At 42.5% G+C, this 18,129-nt stretch overlaps 7 protein-coding genes across 7 annotated transcripts, besides 2 other annotated features; 4 read left to right on the top strand and 3 right to left on the bottom strand.

Moving 5' to 3' along the window:
• Positions 1 to 300: 300 nt before the first annotated feature.
• On the top strand, positions 301 to 992 carry BEWA_040380 (signal peptide containing protein; the record flags this gene model as incomplete). Its single annotated transcript, XM_004833395.1, has 2 exons — positions 301 to 723; positions 759 to 992. 2 exons carry the CDS (start codon positions 301 to 303, stop codon positions 990 to 992), a joined length of 657 nt encoding a protein of 218 aa, XP_004833452.1.
• A 480-nt stretch (positions 993 to 1,472) lies between these two features.
• Positions 1,473 to 2,294, bottom strand: BEWA_040370 (hypothetical protein; the record flags this gene model as incomplete). The annotated part of the gene is made up of 1 exon (XM_004833394.1): positions 1,473 to 2,294. One exon carries the CDS (start codon positions 2,292 to 2,294, stop codon positions 1,473 to 1,475), a length of 822 nt encoding a protein of 273 aa, XP_004833451.1.
• A 1,949-nt stretch (positions 2,295 to 4,243) lies between these two features.
• BEWA_040360 (hypothetical protein) lies at positions 4,244 to 4,750 on the top strand (the record flags this gene model as incomplete). The annotated part of the gene is made up of 1 exon (XM_004833393.1): positions 4,244 to 4,750. The coding sequence occupies one exon, from the start codon at positions 4,244 to 4,246 to the stop codon at positions 4,748 to 4,750; it is 507 nt and encodes a 168-aa protein (XP_004833450.1).
• Positions 4,751 to 5,316: 566 nt separating this feature from the next.
• Positions 5,317 to 10,902, bottom strand: BEWA_040350 (helicase family member protein; the record flags this gene model as incomplete). The annotated part of the gene is made up of 1 exon (XM_004833392.1): positions 5,317 to 10,902. The coding sequence occupies exon 1, from the start codon at positions 10,525 to 10,527 to the stop codon at positions 5,317 to 5,319; it is 5,211 nt and encodes a 1,736-aa protein (XP_004833449.1). The 5' UTR covers positions 10,528 to 10,902.
• A 1,201-nt stretch (positions 10,903 to 12,103) lies between these two features.
• BEWA_040340 (hypothetical protein) lies at positions 12,104 to 15,832 on the top strand (the record flags this gene model as incomplete). The annotated part of the gene is made up of 1 exon (XM_004833391.1): positions 12,104 to 15,832. One exon carries the CDS (start codon positions 12,104 to 12,106, stop codon positions 15,830 to 15,832), a length of 3,729 nt encoding a protein of 1,242 aa, XP_004833448.1.
• Positions 14,219 to 14,293: a sequence feature (CT-rich).
• A 337-nt stretch (positions 15,833 to 16,169) lies between the features above and the next one.
• BEWA_040330 (signal peptide containing protein) lies at positions 16,170 to 16,976 on the bottom strand (the record flags this gene model as incomplete). The annotated part of the gene is made up of 1 exon (XM_004833390.1): positions 16,170 to 16,976. The coding sequence occupies one exon, from the start codon at positions 16,974 to 16,976 to the stop codon at positions 16,170 to 16,172; it is 807 nt and encodes a 268-aa protein (XP_004833447.1).
• Positions 16,977 to 17,145: 169 nt separating this feature from the next.
• Positions 17,146 to 17,166: a microsatellite.
• A 24-nt stretch (positions 17,167 to 17,190) lies between these two features.
• Positions 17,191 to 18,000, top strand: BEWA_040320 (signal peptide containing protein; the record flags this gene model as incomplete). Its single annotated transcript, XM_004833389.1, has 1 exon — positions 17,191 to 18,000. One exon carries the CDS (start codon positions 17,191 to 17,193, stop codon positions 17,998 to 18,000), a length of 810 nt encoding a protein of 269 aa, XP_004833446.1.
• Positions 18,001 to 18,129: the final 129 nt, after the last annotated feature.

Here is an 18,129-nt window from a genome sequence, read left to right as displayed (position 1 = left end):
CAATTAACCGAGAGGTCCTGTGGTCCACAAATTTGACCTAGATGGACGCATGTAACCTCCTAAATACGTCCTTCTGGTCTTGTTTTATCAAAGTTGCGATGATTTAAATACTGAATCTGGTCGGAAAGGCTCCCAGGGCGCGGCGCCTTGGGCAGGGGTGCCACACACTGTCTATTCCATTTACTCTAAATTTGTGGGCACTGTGACCGTCAAATTCGCATCGATGAGCTTCACATATTTTTGCCCTTTTAATCTCTCCTCTCACCAACTTTGTGTGTACGATTGCACCGATTTTTAAGCATGTCGAATCTCAAATCGTTTTACAGGCTCACGTTATGCCTCTATCTCATCGCCATTTGTGGTAAATCCTTCCATGTAGCGGGTACTGCGAGGCAGGGTGCAAAACTCTTGTTTCACCAAGGCTTTGATCGCACAGATTCGTCGTACGAACAGGTCAATGGAGCTCAGACGGTCTATCCTATCCACAATGAGTCGCATGCTGCGTTTATACTTGACGGAAAGGTCCCTATTACGAAGGAACAGCCGGAGCATAGCTTCAGTATAAGCCCATTTTCAAAGGGGTCGTGGTCACCCCTTGAGGTACAAACGACCGCAAAACACCATGCACCAGCGCATGTCGCACATGAAAAGGATCTCAACGTCATATTCACTCCAACTGCTGAAGATGTTTCTGAGGTAGACAAGAAGATACACTTCGCCGCGGTAAGCTTTTCGTTCCTGTCACACTAGCAAATTAGGAATCTGGAATGCATAACATAAGGGAGGCACTTTTGAACTACTCCCGTCTTATGCAACTCCTGAAAGACGATGACAAACATGTAAAATTTTACATTGGAGGCGATGAATACACGCTCAGCACCGCCTTGGAAACTTTGAACAAACTAGTAGAAGATGGAGAACGAGTGCAAAGAATGATCATACAAGCAAGCTCCATAATATTGGCAAAATTTGCCGGATCAAAATCTGATTGATTTTAATGTATACTAGTCTGTGTCTTTTCTAGAATATACATGGCTAGACAAAATGTTCAGGTTCTTGTCGCTAATCAACAAGGATCATCTTTCACATTATATATAAATGCAATTGGATGAAAAACTCTGTAGTTGGATTCTACGAGTTTATTACGCCGGGGGTTCCTGCGTATACAACTTTTCTGGCTTCCTTTGGCAGTTTTCCAGATATCTCAAGACTTACCAGAATTTTTCTAGAGGGTGTCGTTGTAAGTGTATGTTTAAGGAATATCAAGAGGTCTAAGAGAATAACTGCATTTACTTTTACACAAAGTAATCGTTCAGATGGTTTGTGATGTTAAAAGGGGGTATTGAGGTCGATCGTTGCAGGAAAATAGCTCTATATTTTGAGCGAGGAATGGATGGGATATTAAAAATAGAGGAAAGTATCGCCAGTTTGTGCTAGACAAATTAGTAAAAGGTCGAAACTCTAACTAAAAATTACACTCTTACCGAGTATGGATTATTCTCCTGATCTACCTCCATACTATTGTAGCTCTCCAATTCTGCTCTAAGTCTGGAAATTTCGGAATCAAAATTCTCGTTTTCCGCTTCTATATCAAAAATGCTCAGTTTAGCGTAAAATACAACATTCGAGACCTTTCTCCATTGTGATTCTTCCTTTGCAAAGTAGTAGACTTCAGATTCTCTCCCTTCTTTAATGAGGACACTCAATAGATTCTCCTTTCCAGGCACTCCATGAATGACAAAAGATTCTACCTTTTCGCAGTTCCTCGGTTTCCAAATTGTTTGATCCCCTTGCATAATCTTGACCACATCCAAGTCTTTCCGTGGTACATATATCCTTGAACTACTTCCGAATGGCCTATATTTCTGTACCATGAAAGTATTGTGGTCAACCGGAGCTGAAATATCAAATACTCTTCCCTTTACCAATCTGTCAAAGATATTCGCATAGTCCGATACTCCAATTCTAGCATAAACACCAGAAAAGTAGAGGAAATAAATACGTTCTAATTTTTTATCAATAAATAAAGATGCGATTTTCTTGACCCCGTTTATTTTGTAAAGGGAGAATTGCCTACAAAACGTGTTCTTATCATGAGACCATACAAGTGTATCTCCGTCCACGATGTAACCTACGGGTTCGCCCATTTTGTTGATATAGACTGTCTGATATAAATCTGAACTTCCGTATTGCCTAGTATGTGCGACATCATCATTTTTTGAAATGTCAATTATTGCATAACTCTTCACGACCTGACTAAACAAGGTCATCAAAATCACACAAATGATAATCATTGTGTTATTTATTGAGTAGCCATGCTTGTTTATTCTTGCTCCAATTCACTGAATAGCTCTTGAACTCATCTATATCAGCTGTAACTACCTTTATTGAGATATAGAGGCTCCTCTTCTTTTCAATAATTAGCCTTCTAGGTTCTAGTATTCAAAACTACGTTATATGGTATTTCTCAAATTATGCATTTAAAAACCAGCAGTTGATGTGACTGTTTGCTCGCAGGAACAACTGAGTGACCAAGCTAGCCAACAGAGAGATTCGTTCGCCAGACACGAATATCTCTCAGGTATGTCTCTCATCAGCAAAATATCTGATGGAAGGATGATTTGTCCGGGGAAACCACTGGCAGAGACCTCCTTTCTTGTTTAAGAATCCCTACCAACGGATATATTTAGTGCAAATTAGTAATATGCCAGCATGCACCGTTCCAATAGTATATTCTTGGGATGGATTGGTTACAAAATACCACGCGAAGCACCTAGAGAAAATAGCTTTGCCCACAAAAATCAGAGCCTACATGCAGACTAGAGTACTACGTACCACCTTTGATTCGGTAACTCACGATCGAAGAAGAGGAGTTGAAGAAAGAGCTCCAGAAGAAAAGCTGGAAGACATCTTTGGGAGATTCCTCGGAAACCTCGACAAAGAGGAAGAACCTCTTGAAGAGGAGGAAGTGGAAAACGAGCTCGAATTTTCTCGCGACAAAGTAATAAGGATTAGGAATATAATAAAACGTCGGAGAACCGCTGCTTCTAGAAGGTCTGAAGGCCCCCAAAACCTACGGAAAATCCGTAGGAGTCAAGAAGGGTAGGAATTAATAACGCACATATAAACCAACACCTACACCTAGGGCAGATTAATTAGTGCAAATTAGAGAACAAAATGGATCTCCTTTTGGCAATAAAGGGAGATATATCAAGGACAATTATTATCTAGGGGAAATTATGGCAAAATTTCCGGCGTTTACGAGGAAGAAGGGTCCATTATTCCAGCAAAACCTGTCCGGTAAATGGAAATTTGTATCTTGCATGCAATGCATCTTCTCTGGCCAACGGATAAGTAACGTGCACATTCCGCAATTTTAAGGTTAAAACTCTCATATAGGAATGTATAGCCTTGGCAAAAGGTCATTTCAAGGGGATAATCTCCTTAGCCTCTACCAAGTTCCTCTCTTGTAAGATAATCCCAGACTACAAAAACCCATCTTTCAAACCATTATAGCAAAATTAGTGCTGTAATGGACACATGTATGAATGCGGTACATTTACAACAATTTACGCATTAAACAAAGCTTACAGGGACAACCTCTTGCACTGTTAACTCCTCATTCAGAGCCAACATCAACTGCGACCCATCGTTTTGGAGTTAAAGACTACTGAAGCCACTCAAGTGCATAGTTGCCATAAAGCAGCCGGAGTTTGGGATGTCTAACGTCCGGAAAGATGGAGGGAGCCGTGGAGCAAAATTTGAGGGATAAACGCCAACTCTACGCAGGAATCCCCCTAGACTAATACTAATCTATGATGCAGAACATAAATTGTGGATGTATAACCTCTAGTTTCCTTGCAAACTCTCTGTTTTTGAATAATCCAAAAAAGAGAGAAAATGGCAGGATTATGCAACTCAACCCGCGCGCATAAAGGTTATATACACCATAGGGTGCCTTCAGGAACTCGTTAAACCGAACAGGCTCCATTCAAATCGTCTCTGCAGTTGCATAACCCTTCCAGGTGGGCCACACAAAGAATGACCTGGATCTCCGGATTTCGGTCAGTTACTGCAACTGTGCAGAATTTGATATAAATATACAATTTTAGGATCCCAATTCTGCTCTCATATTTGCGTAAAGGTGATCCAGTTTGGAGAAGTCGCCGCGGATTAAGAGGAGGGCCCATGCAGACCCCACTAGAATAGACGAAGGAAGAAGAAATCAGAATTTATCAACAAGATGGTTGCTGAAGGTTTTGTTGCAGGATTTCAACACGGTGCCAGTGCTTTAAGCGGACACGCTCAGTCGTTTTGGGCCGAGTTGGATATGCACTTGAGAGTTTGCCAAGCAGCTGTTATGAAGACTCACGATTACGCTCTTTACATGGATGCTTGTGATCTCAATGGCAACTGTAACTTTCTGGTTCGCAATGTCTATACTCCAGCTGCTGAATGGACCGCCAGGAAGGCCTCTGGACTTTGCTGTAGCATGGAGTTCCTAGACTCCAAGATGGAGGAACTCCACACACAGGCAAAACAAGCAAAGAATCCCTATGCTGCTGAAGAACTCATGGATAAGCTCCAGGCCTTAGCTATGGTGAGGGAGGAGTTCATGAAGCTCGTTGGCTCAGAAGTAAAGACCAAGGATCTCAAGTCGGATGACCGCAAACATCTTGCTGGTAGCAAGGTTAAAGTGCATGCTGAACCTGAGGCTGTTCATCTGGAAGAGGAGGAAGTCTCTGCCTAAACTCCCACTAGTCAGATAGTCGAACATTTATAATGCAGTTAAACACTAGTGATGTTTCCAATCGCAGACTACTGGCATTGCCGATGGTTTGTATGCTAATTTCGTCTTATGGATGCGTGTTTATGAATATCCAGGTGCATGGAATAAGTAGCGATTCGTAATGAACAGGAAGCATCTGGTAGATTGTTGAGTACGTAGTGATTGGTCCAATAGCGCGATATTAACGGGATTTTGCGTTTCTGAATGGTTCCAGACTGTTAGCACTGCGAGAGGAAGTAGCAAACTTATCTTGAATAGTTTGTCACTTTCCCAATACATAACAAATTAGAGCATACGCAGCAGTGGGTCACGGAGGGGATACCAGACGACGCAGCTTATTGCTACCAGGAATGTTACTAACAACAGGAAACGCAGTAATCAGTTGTAAAGCCTGTCTGGTACTTGTACTCGGAAATGGTCACTTGTATGCAACACTCCATTTTCATGCATGTACGTTGACAACTCTTGTACTCTATCAACGGTAAATCTCACTATTTTATAAACATGTAAACAAGACAAATTACCATCTAGACAGACTCTGCATTACCCTCATGTAATGCTTGAACCTGTTCAGGTGTGGCATTTACAAGCTTTGCAATAAATCTCCAGCAAGCAGACTTTAGCTTGGTTGCGGTTCCTTCATCTGTACAAATGCCAACAGCAGCTTCGATGAGCTTATTTAGCTCTGGAATTGCATTTTCCAATTCTCCCCTGAGTTGCTCATTCTCCAGAGGTTCACCCTTGCATTCCTCCTTTAGATGCTTTAGCCTCTTGAGCATATCTCTAGATCCCTTGAGTGCCCACTTTACAGCCAAAGGATAGTGTTCCTTGTGCAACGGCTCCCCTGAAATTAGCATATCCTCAATTGAGATTGTACTAGACTCTCCATCGTCGTCTCCTGCAGTAGCCACATCACCGCTAGCATCAGGCTCGGAGGGTTCTCCGGCTGGCACAACTACAGGCTGCCCAGATTCACCCTCTTGTGGAACCTTGGCCTTCTTTCTCTTGGTTGGTTTAGCAATAACATGTCCACTCCTGTAATCCAAGAGCACCTTGAGAATGCGAAGAGCACGTGCCTTTGCTCGATCATGCTTCAAATCCTTGAGAACACCTACGCAATGTGTCTTATCTGCACACATTAGCGTCCAGTATCCATAACCGTAAATATGAACAAGCTTGAGTAGGTTGATGCAGTCGTCATTTGTCCACGTTTCCTTACCCTCACTCATGTATTCAATGATTTCAGATGGGACAGTAAGCTCAGAATTTTCAAGTTTTGCCCAGTTGGGTCCACCTTGGGAACGTCCCCATTGTTCTAGAGCTTCTAATAACGTCAACTTCTCCAAGAAATCTGCAGGTGAAATTTTTACTTCGCCTAGTTCAATGGTCTTTGATGATCTCCTGGACCTCTTCTTGGCAGCAGCCACAGTACTGTTTTGAGCGGCATCAACTTCCTCCTCTTCGACTACATCATCTTCCCCATCTGCAGAAGCTATCCTGGCCTTGCACATATCAATAAGGTTTTGGCATTCATTCAAAATGACTCTAGGGTCAACCTTTGTAAGTTTGGTATCAGCGTGAATATCCTTTAGACGGAGTTCTGGAACACCAAACTTGCAGAGCGATCTGTGAATTTTAATACGGTCCTTGACAGTCAAAACAACCTTCTTGGTAACCTTGCGGCCACGCTTGCGACTTCCCACCTCTTCTTGTGCGCCTTCTTCGGTGCTAGCTCTTCTGCCCCTACGTGGCTGGAAGTCTGCATCTCCCTCATCATCAGAAAAGTCATCAGTTTCCATGGCACCAACCTCCTTCGCTCTGGTTCTCCTTGGTCCCATGACCAAGAGCTCTTCTTCCTTCTTTTTCTTAAGCTTGACACGCTCCTCGAGAGGGATTGTTGCTTCCCAAAACTCCTTGTCATTCTCAGAAGATGCCTCAATCTGGCCCTCTGGTGGTTCATATCTGAATTCTGTGATGTTCGTGTAGGAACTCAACAAGTCTGCGGCTAAATCGCTGTCGTTTTCCTTTGTCAACTCAGCTTCCTCCAAAACCTTATCCAAATCAATGTCCAGACCATCGGCAGAGGCTTTGGCGGGGTTGGCAGTAGACCAGAGTTTAGATGCACCGAATTTGAGAATCTTTGCCAACTCCTCTCTGGAGAAACCTGATTTCCCCATATCATCTTGAAATACCACAGCATCACTCTTTTTGTTGAGACCCTGAACAACGAGGGCGTCTAGAACCATTTTCGTTTTGGCTCTCTCCAAAATAGTCTGTTCTATACTATCCTTTGTCACAAGCCTATAAATCTGAACAGTTTTAGTTTGACCAATTCTGTGTGCTCTAGCTTCCGCTTGCAAATCATTTTGCGGGTTCCAATCGCTGTCATAAATAATGACAGTATCAGCAGTGGTAAGATTAATACCAAGACCACCTGCCTTTGTCGAAAGAAGGAAACAGAAATCATCGCTGTTTGGATCATTAAAGTGGTCCATAGCCTTCTTTCTAACCTCTTTGCCCATAGTGCCATCTAGGCGCTGGTGCTTAAATCCTCTAAGAGTTAAGTACTCTGAAATTATATTCAACATGCGAACCATTTGTGAGAAAATGAGAACGCGATGTCCCTTCTCTTTAAGTCTCTGCAGTAACTTGTCCAGGAGACAAATTTTTCCAGAACCATAAATGAGACCATTGAGCCATTGCTGCCGATCTTCTGGTTCATAACACAAGAATGGGTGATTGCAAACCTTTTTGAGTTCCATACATATGTTCTGTAGTGAGCTCCTCGAACCACCACTATTCTTGGCCAATTCTTCGTAATTCCTGGCCAAAATATTCTTGTACCACTCAATCTGCATGGGTGAAAGTTCCACACGCAAAATGCGCTCAACTTTGTTCGGAAGGGACTTCTCAACATCTCTCTTGACCCTACGAAGGACAAATTCGTGTAATTCCTGCTGAAGTGACAATAGCTGCTTTTGCTTATTCTCTCCAATGGCAGCAGGATTTTCAACATCACTATATCTCCGTCTAAAATCTTCATAGTAAGTGTATATTTGCGGATTGATAAAGTGAAGAAGGGTCCAAAGTTCTTCCAAGTTATTATGTAAAGGCGTACCACTCAACAACAACTTGTAGTCAGCCATAAACTGCATCAACTCTACAAAACGCTTTGAATGCTTATTCTTGAGTTGGTGGGCTTCATCAACAACCATAAGTTGCCATGAAATTCTACGCAAAAATTCAAGGTCGACAGGGGCATTAATAATCGATGGAGTCGTAATGCAAACATCGCAGCGATAACGTTCACCCTTTCCGGGTACAAAAACTCTGCAAAGTTCCCTCTGTCTTATAATCTCACGAGCACTAGCATTACCATAGTAACACACAGCATTAGCCTGAGGCAACCACGTCTCAAATTCTCTCATCCAGTTGTCAATGGTGGACTGAGGTACAATTATAAGATATGGACCAATGAGAAATTCCTTGTACATGAAATGACCAACCAAACTAATTGTTTGGACAGTCTTTCCTAGTCCCATTTCGTCTGCCAACAAGACACTAAGACCACGCTTCATGCGGTTAACCATCCAGTTGAGACCAGTCAACTGGTAATCGCGGAGCTTTCTTCCTGGTACTGGTACCTCTCCCTTTACTTCTTCCGGTTTAACCATTCCATCACCAGGCGCTCCTTCAACCTTCACAGGACCGGGTCTGCGAATGTATCCAAGCTGCTCCAAATAGTCTGGGTTGCATAGATAAGGTGGCGTCTGAAGATAAGGCTCAAACTTTGTCAAACTAATAGAGTGTGTATTCCATGGGATACTCCTGGCAGCATCTCCACAAATTCTGTCTTCACGCTTGTGATACGCATCAATTAAATCACTGAATCCATGTTCCCTGAGCACATCCTCTTCTTCTTCAGTGCACTGGTCATATGGGCAACTGCGCCACTTTACAAGATAGACTAACTTTCCTGTCTCTTCATCCTTGTAGTGCACAATGAGTCTTTCTGCTTGTAATGCATCTTCATCGATTTGTCTCTGCAAACCAGCAGCGATATTTTCTTGTTCAATTTCATCCAAACTCATGTACCGTTGCCTATCTTCCTGATTCTTGAGCCTCTTAATGTAGTTATCTAACCTCCTAATGCCGTTGTATTCCTTCAAATTCTCATAGGAATCCCATGTATTATGGATATGTGCGAAACCTTGCCATTTAATTAGGTACTCTGTCTCACCCTCATCATTAACTCTGTGGTTGATAATTCTGTCAATACCACCAGTTGATTCCTTTTGTTCAGCGGATTCTTCCACAGAACCGGCATCAGAGTACTCTTCATTTTCCATTTCTGCATAATTAATACGCTGCTTGCGGTGTCTTAGGGATAAGCCAGAGACTACCATATCATATTCATCCTTATTATATCCTTCAAAGTTTTCATCATCTTTGCGTCCAGCGGAATATTGTGAGCCTTCATCTGAGCTATCATATGTCACATAATTTGTGCGTGCATACGGATTTGGTGCAGGTTTAACTGGACGTCGGTTCTGAGTGCCCAATGCTGGGCCTCGCTTGCGTCGAGGGCCAGTTACATTTACCTTTACAGTGGGTTCTTCAAAGGTATCTGCGTCAGACTCAGCATACTCATCATACCTTTGATTTTTTGTGCGTGTTCTACCACTCCTCCTAATCCCATTCATTTCCAAACTCTTTACACCTCTTCCTAAAACGTATTCATCATCGCTTGCATCGTCTGAACCATCAGCTGAAAAGTACTCTTGGAGTACATTTTTAAAATCTGGATCCTCATTTTTGACCTCACGGGAACGCTGTGGTTTCTTCTTCTTGCGTGGTTGTGTAGCAAGTGCATCAAGCATTTGATGTACACTCTTGAACTGACTACTTGCATGTCTGAGGGCTGGAATTCCATCAATTGCATTACCAACCATCAAACGAGGACCATAATACATTCCACTTGGACCAACTATTCCAGGCTGCATGCCATACGGTGGCATTGGAAATTGCATTCCAGGTGGTGCACCCTGTAGAGTACCAGCAGATCCTACTCCAGGATGCATAGGCTGTGGCGTGGGCACAACTCCGTGCTGCATGGGCATACCCTGATTTGCCTGTGGTAGAGGCATTCCTGGAGCTCCCTGTTGCATTGGCATCATGCCCATTGGATAGCGAATTGGAAGCTTCTTATCTGCCTCCTTGTCTCCACCTGTTACATCAGTACCAGCTTCCTGTGGACCTGAAGCACCTGCCGGTGCTGCTCCCTCTTCTTTTTTAACATCACCAGACTGCATTCGACCCAAATATGCGCTATATTGAGGCATGAACTTTGAGGTCATCATATAATTTGGCATGCCAGCTGGCATTCCTTGGCCACCTTGCTGTTGAGGTTGTTGCTGTGCTGCTTGCATTCCCATTGGATAATAGTATAGCCCTGGTTGTCTCATTCGCATCATTTGCGGATTGTTTGCCGCATTCACCGTTCCTTGCCCTCCTCCTTGCGAGTACATTGCGTACATCATTGGATTTTGATAATACATTTGTGGATTTGTACTAGGTTCCCCAGAGGTTCCTTCCTGTCCTCCGTTTGGAATTCCAGTGCCTGGAATAGCTCCAGGTTGACCAGCATGTAATGCATTGGAAGATCCAAGACTTTGTTGGCCGGAGGAAGTTTCTCCTTCTGGTTTGATCGCCTGTGAGGGCTCTTGCATATTTTCCATGTCTAGAAAGTGTGTTTATCCTTCTTTTACAAGTTTAACATGATGGCTTACAACGGTGTTTTTTGATCCTATGCCACTTTGAGTGTGTAGCAAAAGTGGTTTTGTAGTATTCCTTCCGCTTTGTACTATTTGTTTAATTTCGAGCACAAGACGTTCTGTTACATGTACGACTTGTTTGTCTATTTGTGCGAGACTGTTTTTCCAACAAATTCGGCTGTTGGATGTCGCAATTTCCCCCAAAGTCAAAAGTCGGGAAAATGGCGATTTTAATGCACAAATTCGGCTAATTTTAAAACAGGACGGCCGTTTTACTTTTTTATCTCAAATTTCTAGCCTTATGCAGGCCACTAGCTCAACGTTCCGTTTACTACCCCGGAGGAACCACCAGGGGATTATTGGGTTACCTACCGCCTGAGCTGTCCCGTTGGGCTATCACAAGCGGAGCCAAGAATGACGAATTAGGCAGGAAACTAATGCGTAGAGCTTACATATGCGAGTGTATTATTTTATTAACGAGTAAATGTAGTGATGACGGTAGAGTGTAGCAAAAGGATGCTCTGGAGAGACGAAAACAGCGAGAGTCCATAGGCAACAAGGGTACCTAGAATGGTGTGTAGCGAGGAATTTTCCAAGGTGTGGTGAATACACCTAGTCAGAATGTGAGTCTTTTGTGACGCCGACCAGACGGCCTCAGGGACCCTGGAATTGTTGCTGCGCAACCGGGAAATGTCTGTGGATGGTGACTTTCTGCGATTGCATAGCAAGGGAACCCCTTGGAGAATGACAGTCTGGCCCTGGTGGTTAGATGTACTGAGGTGGTGGCCTTGCACACATGCAGAGCTTCTGATGGAGAATGGCTCCTACTGCTATGTTAATCCTTCTGGAGTAAGTACTGGCAAGCAAGTTGGTAAATACTGCAATGAATCTAGCTGCCAATGTCCATGTAAAGATACTGTAAGAACCGGAGGATGCAGATGCTGTCAAAACTATGAGACCTGCAAAGACAACTGTACCTGCGGAGATGAATGCACCTGCCAATGCTGTAAAGAGAGGGAGGGTACTTACTCATCTGTTAATGCATTCACATCCCAAGGTTTAATGATCATTCTGGCCTTTACTGGAGACGGTTACCTCAAGACTTACTCCAAATATGAGCATTAGTGTAGCGAGTGGAAGAGTGATGCAAATTCATCCTTAGATGAATGAGTTACCATTATGAGATTCTCAACATCAAGTTGTATAATGGAACAACGGCAGTATAGGAGCATAAGCGACTAACTGGAGCCTCTAGAATAAGGATGGATGAGGGAGTTTACGGCAACTAGGCAGAGTATAGAGCCTGTGTATTCAGTGTCCACTATGGAAGGATAGGCTATCCTATGGAGTTCGTCCGTCACCAACCACCCAGTATACTCTTAACCAGTGTCTTCATGAGGTTCTCTGGAGGATCTCTCTGACGGTGAGCTAGTTGTGAGGGAGGATGAATGTATGGTTGTCTAGGGAGCAACTAGATGGAGGATAGACTATAACATATTTTGAGATATTTGAGGTGGGAGACTAGAAAGTACTATTATGAATGCCTACAGTAGGCATAGACATCAAGCACAAATGCCAACCGAAGAATAGGAAAGTAAAGAAGAGAAATGAACCAAAAACGTGTGCAAAGCATGGTTTTGAGGCATCACTGAGAAATGTATCCGATGGTCCTAAGGTGACAGATTACAGGGTATGTACGCACAAAGGTGGTAAATTTAATATCAGTCCCCTAAAATATGATGAACAAGAGCTTACTATTGTAGGTGGATCGGACTTTGCAAAAAGACACAAAACAATCACCGAGATATGTACCTACTACAGCGATAAACACAATGGTGGCGAGGAGATAGAGAAACCTCTTGCATTGAGACTTGAAGATGAACATGGCAAACATCACTGGTATGAAAATTCCGGTTCTAATGGAAATAACTTAACATGGAAAACTATTAAAGACTCTACAGGCTTTCCTAAATTTAGCAATGAATCTAATCCAAAATTTGAGAGGGAGCTTAATAGACTCACCTGCAGACTCCATGATCTCCATTTCGTCGACATTTACAAGACAGATAATTATAACTGCGCATGTGGTGAGGCCAATGTCACAGTTTCTGAAAATGACTATGGCAGTGTTTATGGATATACCAAATATGAGCACAAATACACTGTTAAGCCAAACTCTGTTAGGTATAACAGTACTTTTCTCAAATTGAAAGATAATGAAGGAGATGAGGAAATGACACTCAAATCCGAGGATTTCAGTGGAGTATCCGTCTACTACTGGAACGCAGACAAAGATCGTAGAAAGATACCTCTACTCATAGAGGTAACCGTTTTGGGTGTGAAAGCTTTTCTCGGTAATGATGGAACTGTAAATAACAATGATAATACCAAGTGGAAGATGATACGATCCGAAGATATTTATGATAATTTTCCAACAGTATCTCAAGATAAACTTGAGGAAAAGCTTAAAGAGCTCACCTGTAGATTCTTCGGACCGGAAGACACAAATGGCTACTGTAAAAAGGAGTGGTGTAATAAGGAAGAATCTCTTCAGTGTCCGGAAGATATCAAAAGAAAGCTTGAGGAACAAGCTGAAGAACAACCTCTTCCTCCTCCACCTCCCGCTTCTGTTCCTGTTGCCGCGCCTGTACAAGAACTCTCTTTAACTGACAATAGATGTAGCGAAGTTGAAGCTATAGTAGACCTTGGCGGGGAATTATTGCAAACAGCTAGTCCTCTTATCGAGTTTGGATCACTTGTAGCTGGATTTACTGCTAAAGATCTAGCTGATAACCTGTATGAGAAGCTGAAGTTGGCTCTTAAACTGGCCGACAAGATTATTTGCCCTGGTGATAGTGATAGGGGAGAAGATGCTGAAAGTGGTACTCCTGTGGTTCAAGCTCAAACTGATCAACGCATTACTCCTACTATTACCGATGAAGAATCTAAGACCGCTGCTTATAATGGTGGTCTTCCTAATCCTAAAGCTGATCACGAAGGAGCTAATACTGATCTAGCTGCTCTTTCCAAACTAGGTGATTCCAGGCCTAATACTCCTCATCCAGTGCTTATAGGTTTTAGGCCTACTCTTGATGGATTAGATGTGGCAACTTCTTTTCCTCCAGTACTCATACGTGGTTATTCTCCTGGTCCATTTGGTGATTCTAGGGGCACTGCTCTTTCTGAACTAGAGGGTGGTTTTGCTCCTCAATCCTTACCTGAGGAACAAGTTGCTAGGTCCAGCGCTCCTTTTGGATTTATAGGTGGTTCTAATGATCTTCTTTCTACTAAAAAAGAAAATGATCAATATACGTACTCGGATGGAACCCCTAAAGTTTATACCACTGAAGTTCAGGTTCCTCATCAACCTGATGTATCAACTGTCCAAGGTACTACTTCTGAATCCACTTATAATTGTAGATCTCTACCATATACTGTTCCTTCCAATGCTCTATTCTATTGTGATCCTAAAACTGGAGGAGTGGCTGCTTCTCTATCTCTACCAGCTGGACCCGGAGAACCCGGACATGCTGTTACTGATAATGGTAAAGGTCCTCAAGAAGAAGCTGTTGAAGGTACTCCTGGTGGTGATAATGATCCTGCTAGTAGTGAAGCTGAGGAGAAAAGACTTGCTCCTGAAGATCCTAGAGAATCTGGAGAACTAGAACTAGAAGATGAGGACGATGAAGCTGAGGATGAAGAAGAGGAAGATGTTGAAGAAACTGAAGAATCTGTACCTACTGTACCTGACGGTGAAGCTGCTTCTTCCTCTGCTCCCGAAACTCCTTCTGCTGCTCGTAAAGAAGCCTCTTCTGATGACTCTGGTAGTTATAGTGGTTCTGGAAGTAGTAGTAGTAGTGGAGGATCAGAATCTTCTGGTAGCGGTTCTATTCCATCCTCATCCCAATCTAATCAACCTGTTGCTGATAAAAAACTATGGGAGGCGGTTAGTGGAGCAGTAGCTACAGCCATTAGTCATGGAATAGCTGGATCAACTCTTGCTGGTGTAACTGGAGTGTATGCTGCCAATGAGATTCTCAAAAATGCAGTTCCAGTAGCTCTTGAACTTGTGGAGGGTATTAAATCTAAAGTTTCTGGTCTTGATTCTAGTCGTAAAACCGACGAAAGGGAACCTGAAGGAGCCCCTAAAGGAGGTGGTCCTACTGCTACTTATCCTTATATTCCTCCTGGAGGATCCGCTACTAATTCCCAACAGTCTGGAACTGCTCTTCAATCTCCTGCTGTTGTTGATAAAGGTAGAGAAGCTGGAGGAGTCACTATTCAGCTTGACAGTAGAATTTCTTACCCTATTAACCATAGCGGCAGGAAAATGATAGATGTTACTTCTTACCATAATCCTCCTATGAAAGGGTATTCTGCTTATGAGCACATGATTGGAAAGGACCTTAAAATCAATAAGTTTACAGTTAAAAGTAAGGAACAAACCTTTATACCAGAAGCTGCACCTGTGGAAGGTGTTAAGAGCGTAATAGTATATGTTTTAACTTGTGGTGGTAGCAGTACACCTTTACTACTCTATTTTAAGGATAAAGGTGGAAGAAAGTGGTATGAAAACACTAAAAATGATGAATGGAAGAGCGTTTCTGGTAAACTAACTACTAGATCTCCAGAACAAGCATACCTTGATAACACCCTTAGGACTGCTCTAAAGACCATAAAAAATAGTTTGGACGTTAAATGTAAAGGTAAGAAAAAATGGATGTCTGTGCCTCAAAATGATGGTAGTAACGACATCCAAGATCTAGTAGAAAGTAGACAGCATAACAACCTTGGACGTTCAGACGTGGACAATGTTATTTCTCAGATTATTCCACTGGCAAAACCTCCAAAGCTTAAACTAGACGTGCAACAAGGAGGTGATAACAACTTTGACTTATACGGAAATCAAGAACCACAAAATAACATTGCTCAACCTCCTAAAGCTCTTCAACAACAACGTACTGCTGACTCATCTGATAACCAAGGTAATACTCTTCAAGGTGGAGCTGATCCCGGTACTACTGTTTCTCCTGGAGCTCCTGGTGGAGGAACTTCTGTAGCTCAAGGTGAAACTACTACTCCTAAAGCTGCTCCTCCTAAAAAACCTGAACCTGCTTCTGAATCTGCTACTGCTGCTGTTACTGGAGTTGGTGAAGCTGGTATTATTGGTCTAAGCTCATGGGCTATCTTTGGAGCATCTTCTGGTACCCTTACTGGAGCTGGTGGTCTTACTGGACTTGGTTGGTGGATGTTTAAACGTTCTAAATGAGACCCTTGGGTTAGACAGATTTAATGGGTGTCTATGGAGATACTCTAGATACTAGCTTGTGTACTGAGTGATGGGTCTAATGGAATGCTACAACGGATGGATATTGGAAATAGTAAGAATGTGACATGTTGATTATGCATAGGTTCACTGTGGACTTTTGTTCCCTAGTCAACATTCATCCATGACAACTTTTGGACTTCTGCAATCTCTTTACCTTCCATTGAGGTTCACAATTTACTATCCTCTCAAAACTATTTACATGTGCAAGAGAACAACGAAAACATGTATAATATGGAAGTTACATTTATTACCTTGGATTTTCAGGCATTTGATACCTTTATGTATAACTTCTAGTCTCTTCATGCACGAGTTCAAACCGCCTGTTGTAATCCGAAGACTGATATTTCGAGTGTATGCAAACTCCGTTTTTCATGTAAGTTTTTACCAAAATGGTTGGCTGCTTGAGTACATTAAAGGTTACATTTCTTGCGAGGATATCATTGCTCAGAGCTTCGTGCACAATCTCCCCGCCGTATTTCACTACACCAATATAGGCGTCATCTTTCATCTTTGCCACTACTCTGTATATTTTCTGGCTTCTCAAGTTTCCTTGTACTCGTACTGTGCTTGTGCTCTCTTGGGTCAACACGTCAACCTCTACAGGGTGTCTCACTAATGGCACATAGTTGATAGATCCAGGCTTCTTTACAAGCTCCACAAGTTCAAGAGCAAGATTTCCGTCGTCCTTTGGATAAAAATCCTTGATCCTAACGAGCTTTGTACCGTCGCCTTTTGCATAGGTAGAGACTATTCTCTCAATGTTCATCTCATGATCTTGGGATAGTGTCTCTCCGTCATCTTTTACTTCACCAATCCTGTGGGTATCATAATATTCTGGCTCAACTATATAATAAAGGGTGCCAGGAATGTTTGTTGTAGTAATCATAGTAGGTATCTCTCTTGAAATGTCAAGGGCAATGGGAGTCTTTGGGGCGTCATCCTCTATCTCTTCAATATCGTCATCAATCTCTATGATTGGCTTAATATCCTCAGTTTCGAAGTGTAGGTTTCCATAGTCTCCTAAGGTACCCTGAACGGTAAACAAGATTGTCAGCAGAGTTGCTAGTCGTAGTGTACAATTCATCGTGTCTACTCGTATATGTTATACTTATCAATTTGTGATCCACCGCAGCCACTAGATCCAAGAGTATTCCGTAGATCTCAAAACAGCTCCACAGCAGTTTAGGAGCTGCATGCATCTTGATACATATTCACTTAGATATTGTGTATCCCATAAAATAGGGCACCATCACATTTATTTATTTATTTATTTACCTTGTGAAGTTAAAGTTTACACAATGAACACCTGCACACGATCACTAATTTTGCTCATTCTCCTATCCATCGGGAAAATTTTTGCTGATCATGGAAACATGCGACACTCAACGAAGGATATTGAACCGGCTATATTTATCGAAGAAGTACCTCTAGTTGTCCCTCAAAAGACCCCAATTAACATTGACCTCACCAGAGACCCGTCCCACGAGGTCATGGTAATAAAAATTGACGAGACCTCTGAGGATATCCATTACATGATCAGACCGGAACTTGATGAAAATTACAAAATCGCTGACATTTCTGAAAACGGTCGAGTAATTTCTGAGGACAGTGATCGAATTGTGGAAAGACTAGTCTACTTTCACAGAGAATATGATGGTGCAAAAGTAATCAAAAGCATTGACAAATACATTAATGACGATGGAAACACAGCTAGGGAGATTCTGGAATTTATAAAGAGGCAAGAAGATGATCGTTACGTGCCACTTGTGAGATACCCAGTAGACGTAGACCTACTGTCTGCCGATATTCCCAACGAGATTGAGCGTATTGCATATACGTCACCAGAAACCAAAACCTTCAAGATACGGGCACACTTGGCAAATCGTGCATACATTGGTGTAGTGAAATATGGTGGTATCACAGTGACTAGCCTACTAAGTAATGATATTATATCAAGGCAAATCGTCCTGGATACAAGCGAGACGCATCCAGTGATCCGGATAGCATCCCACATGAGAAACAAAAGCGTAATCTATTCACGATACAAGTTTGTGGTGGAAGAAAATGTAGGAACAATAATTCACGAAGAAGAGGAGGAAGTTCATTGAAAACGCAATCCCACAATAATCAATTCTTTTCATCCTAGCAGTTAGTCTATCCCCTGTCAGGTAGGCCAGTGCAACCAGCCGAGGGTCCCAGATGATGTTAAAGACGATCGGGACATGAGTGTCGCAATT

The sequence above is a fragment of the Theileria equi genome, assembly GCF_000342415.1.
Source record: "Theileria equi strain WA chromosome 2 map unlocalized gcontig_1105316255037, whole genome shotgun sequence".
Classification (NCBI taxonomy): domain Eukaryota; phylum Apicomplexa; class Aconoidasida; order Piroplasmida; family Theileriidae; genus Theileria; species Theileria equi.
This window is presented reverse-complemented; position numbering and strand designations above follow the sequence as displayed.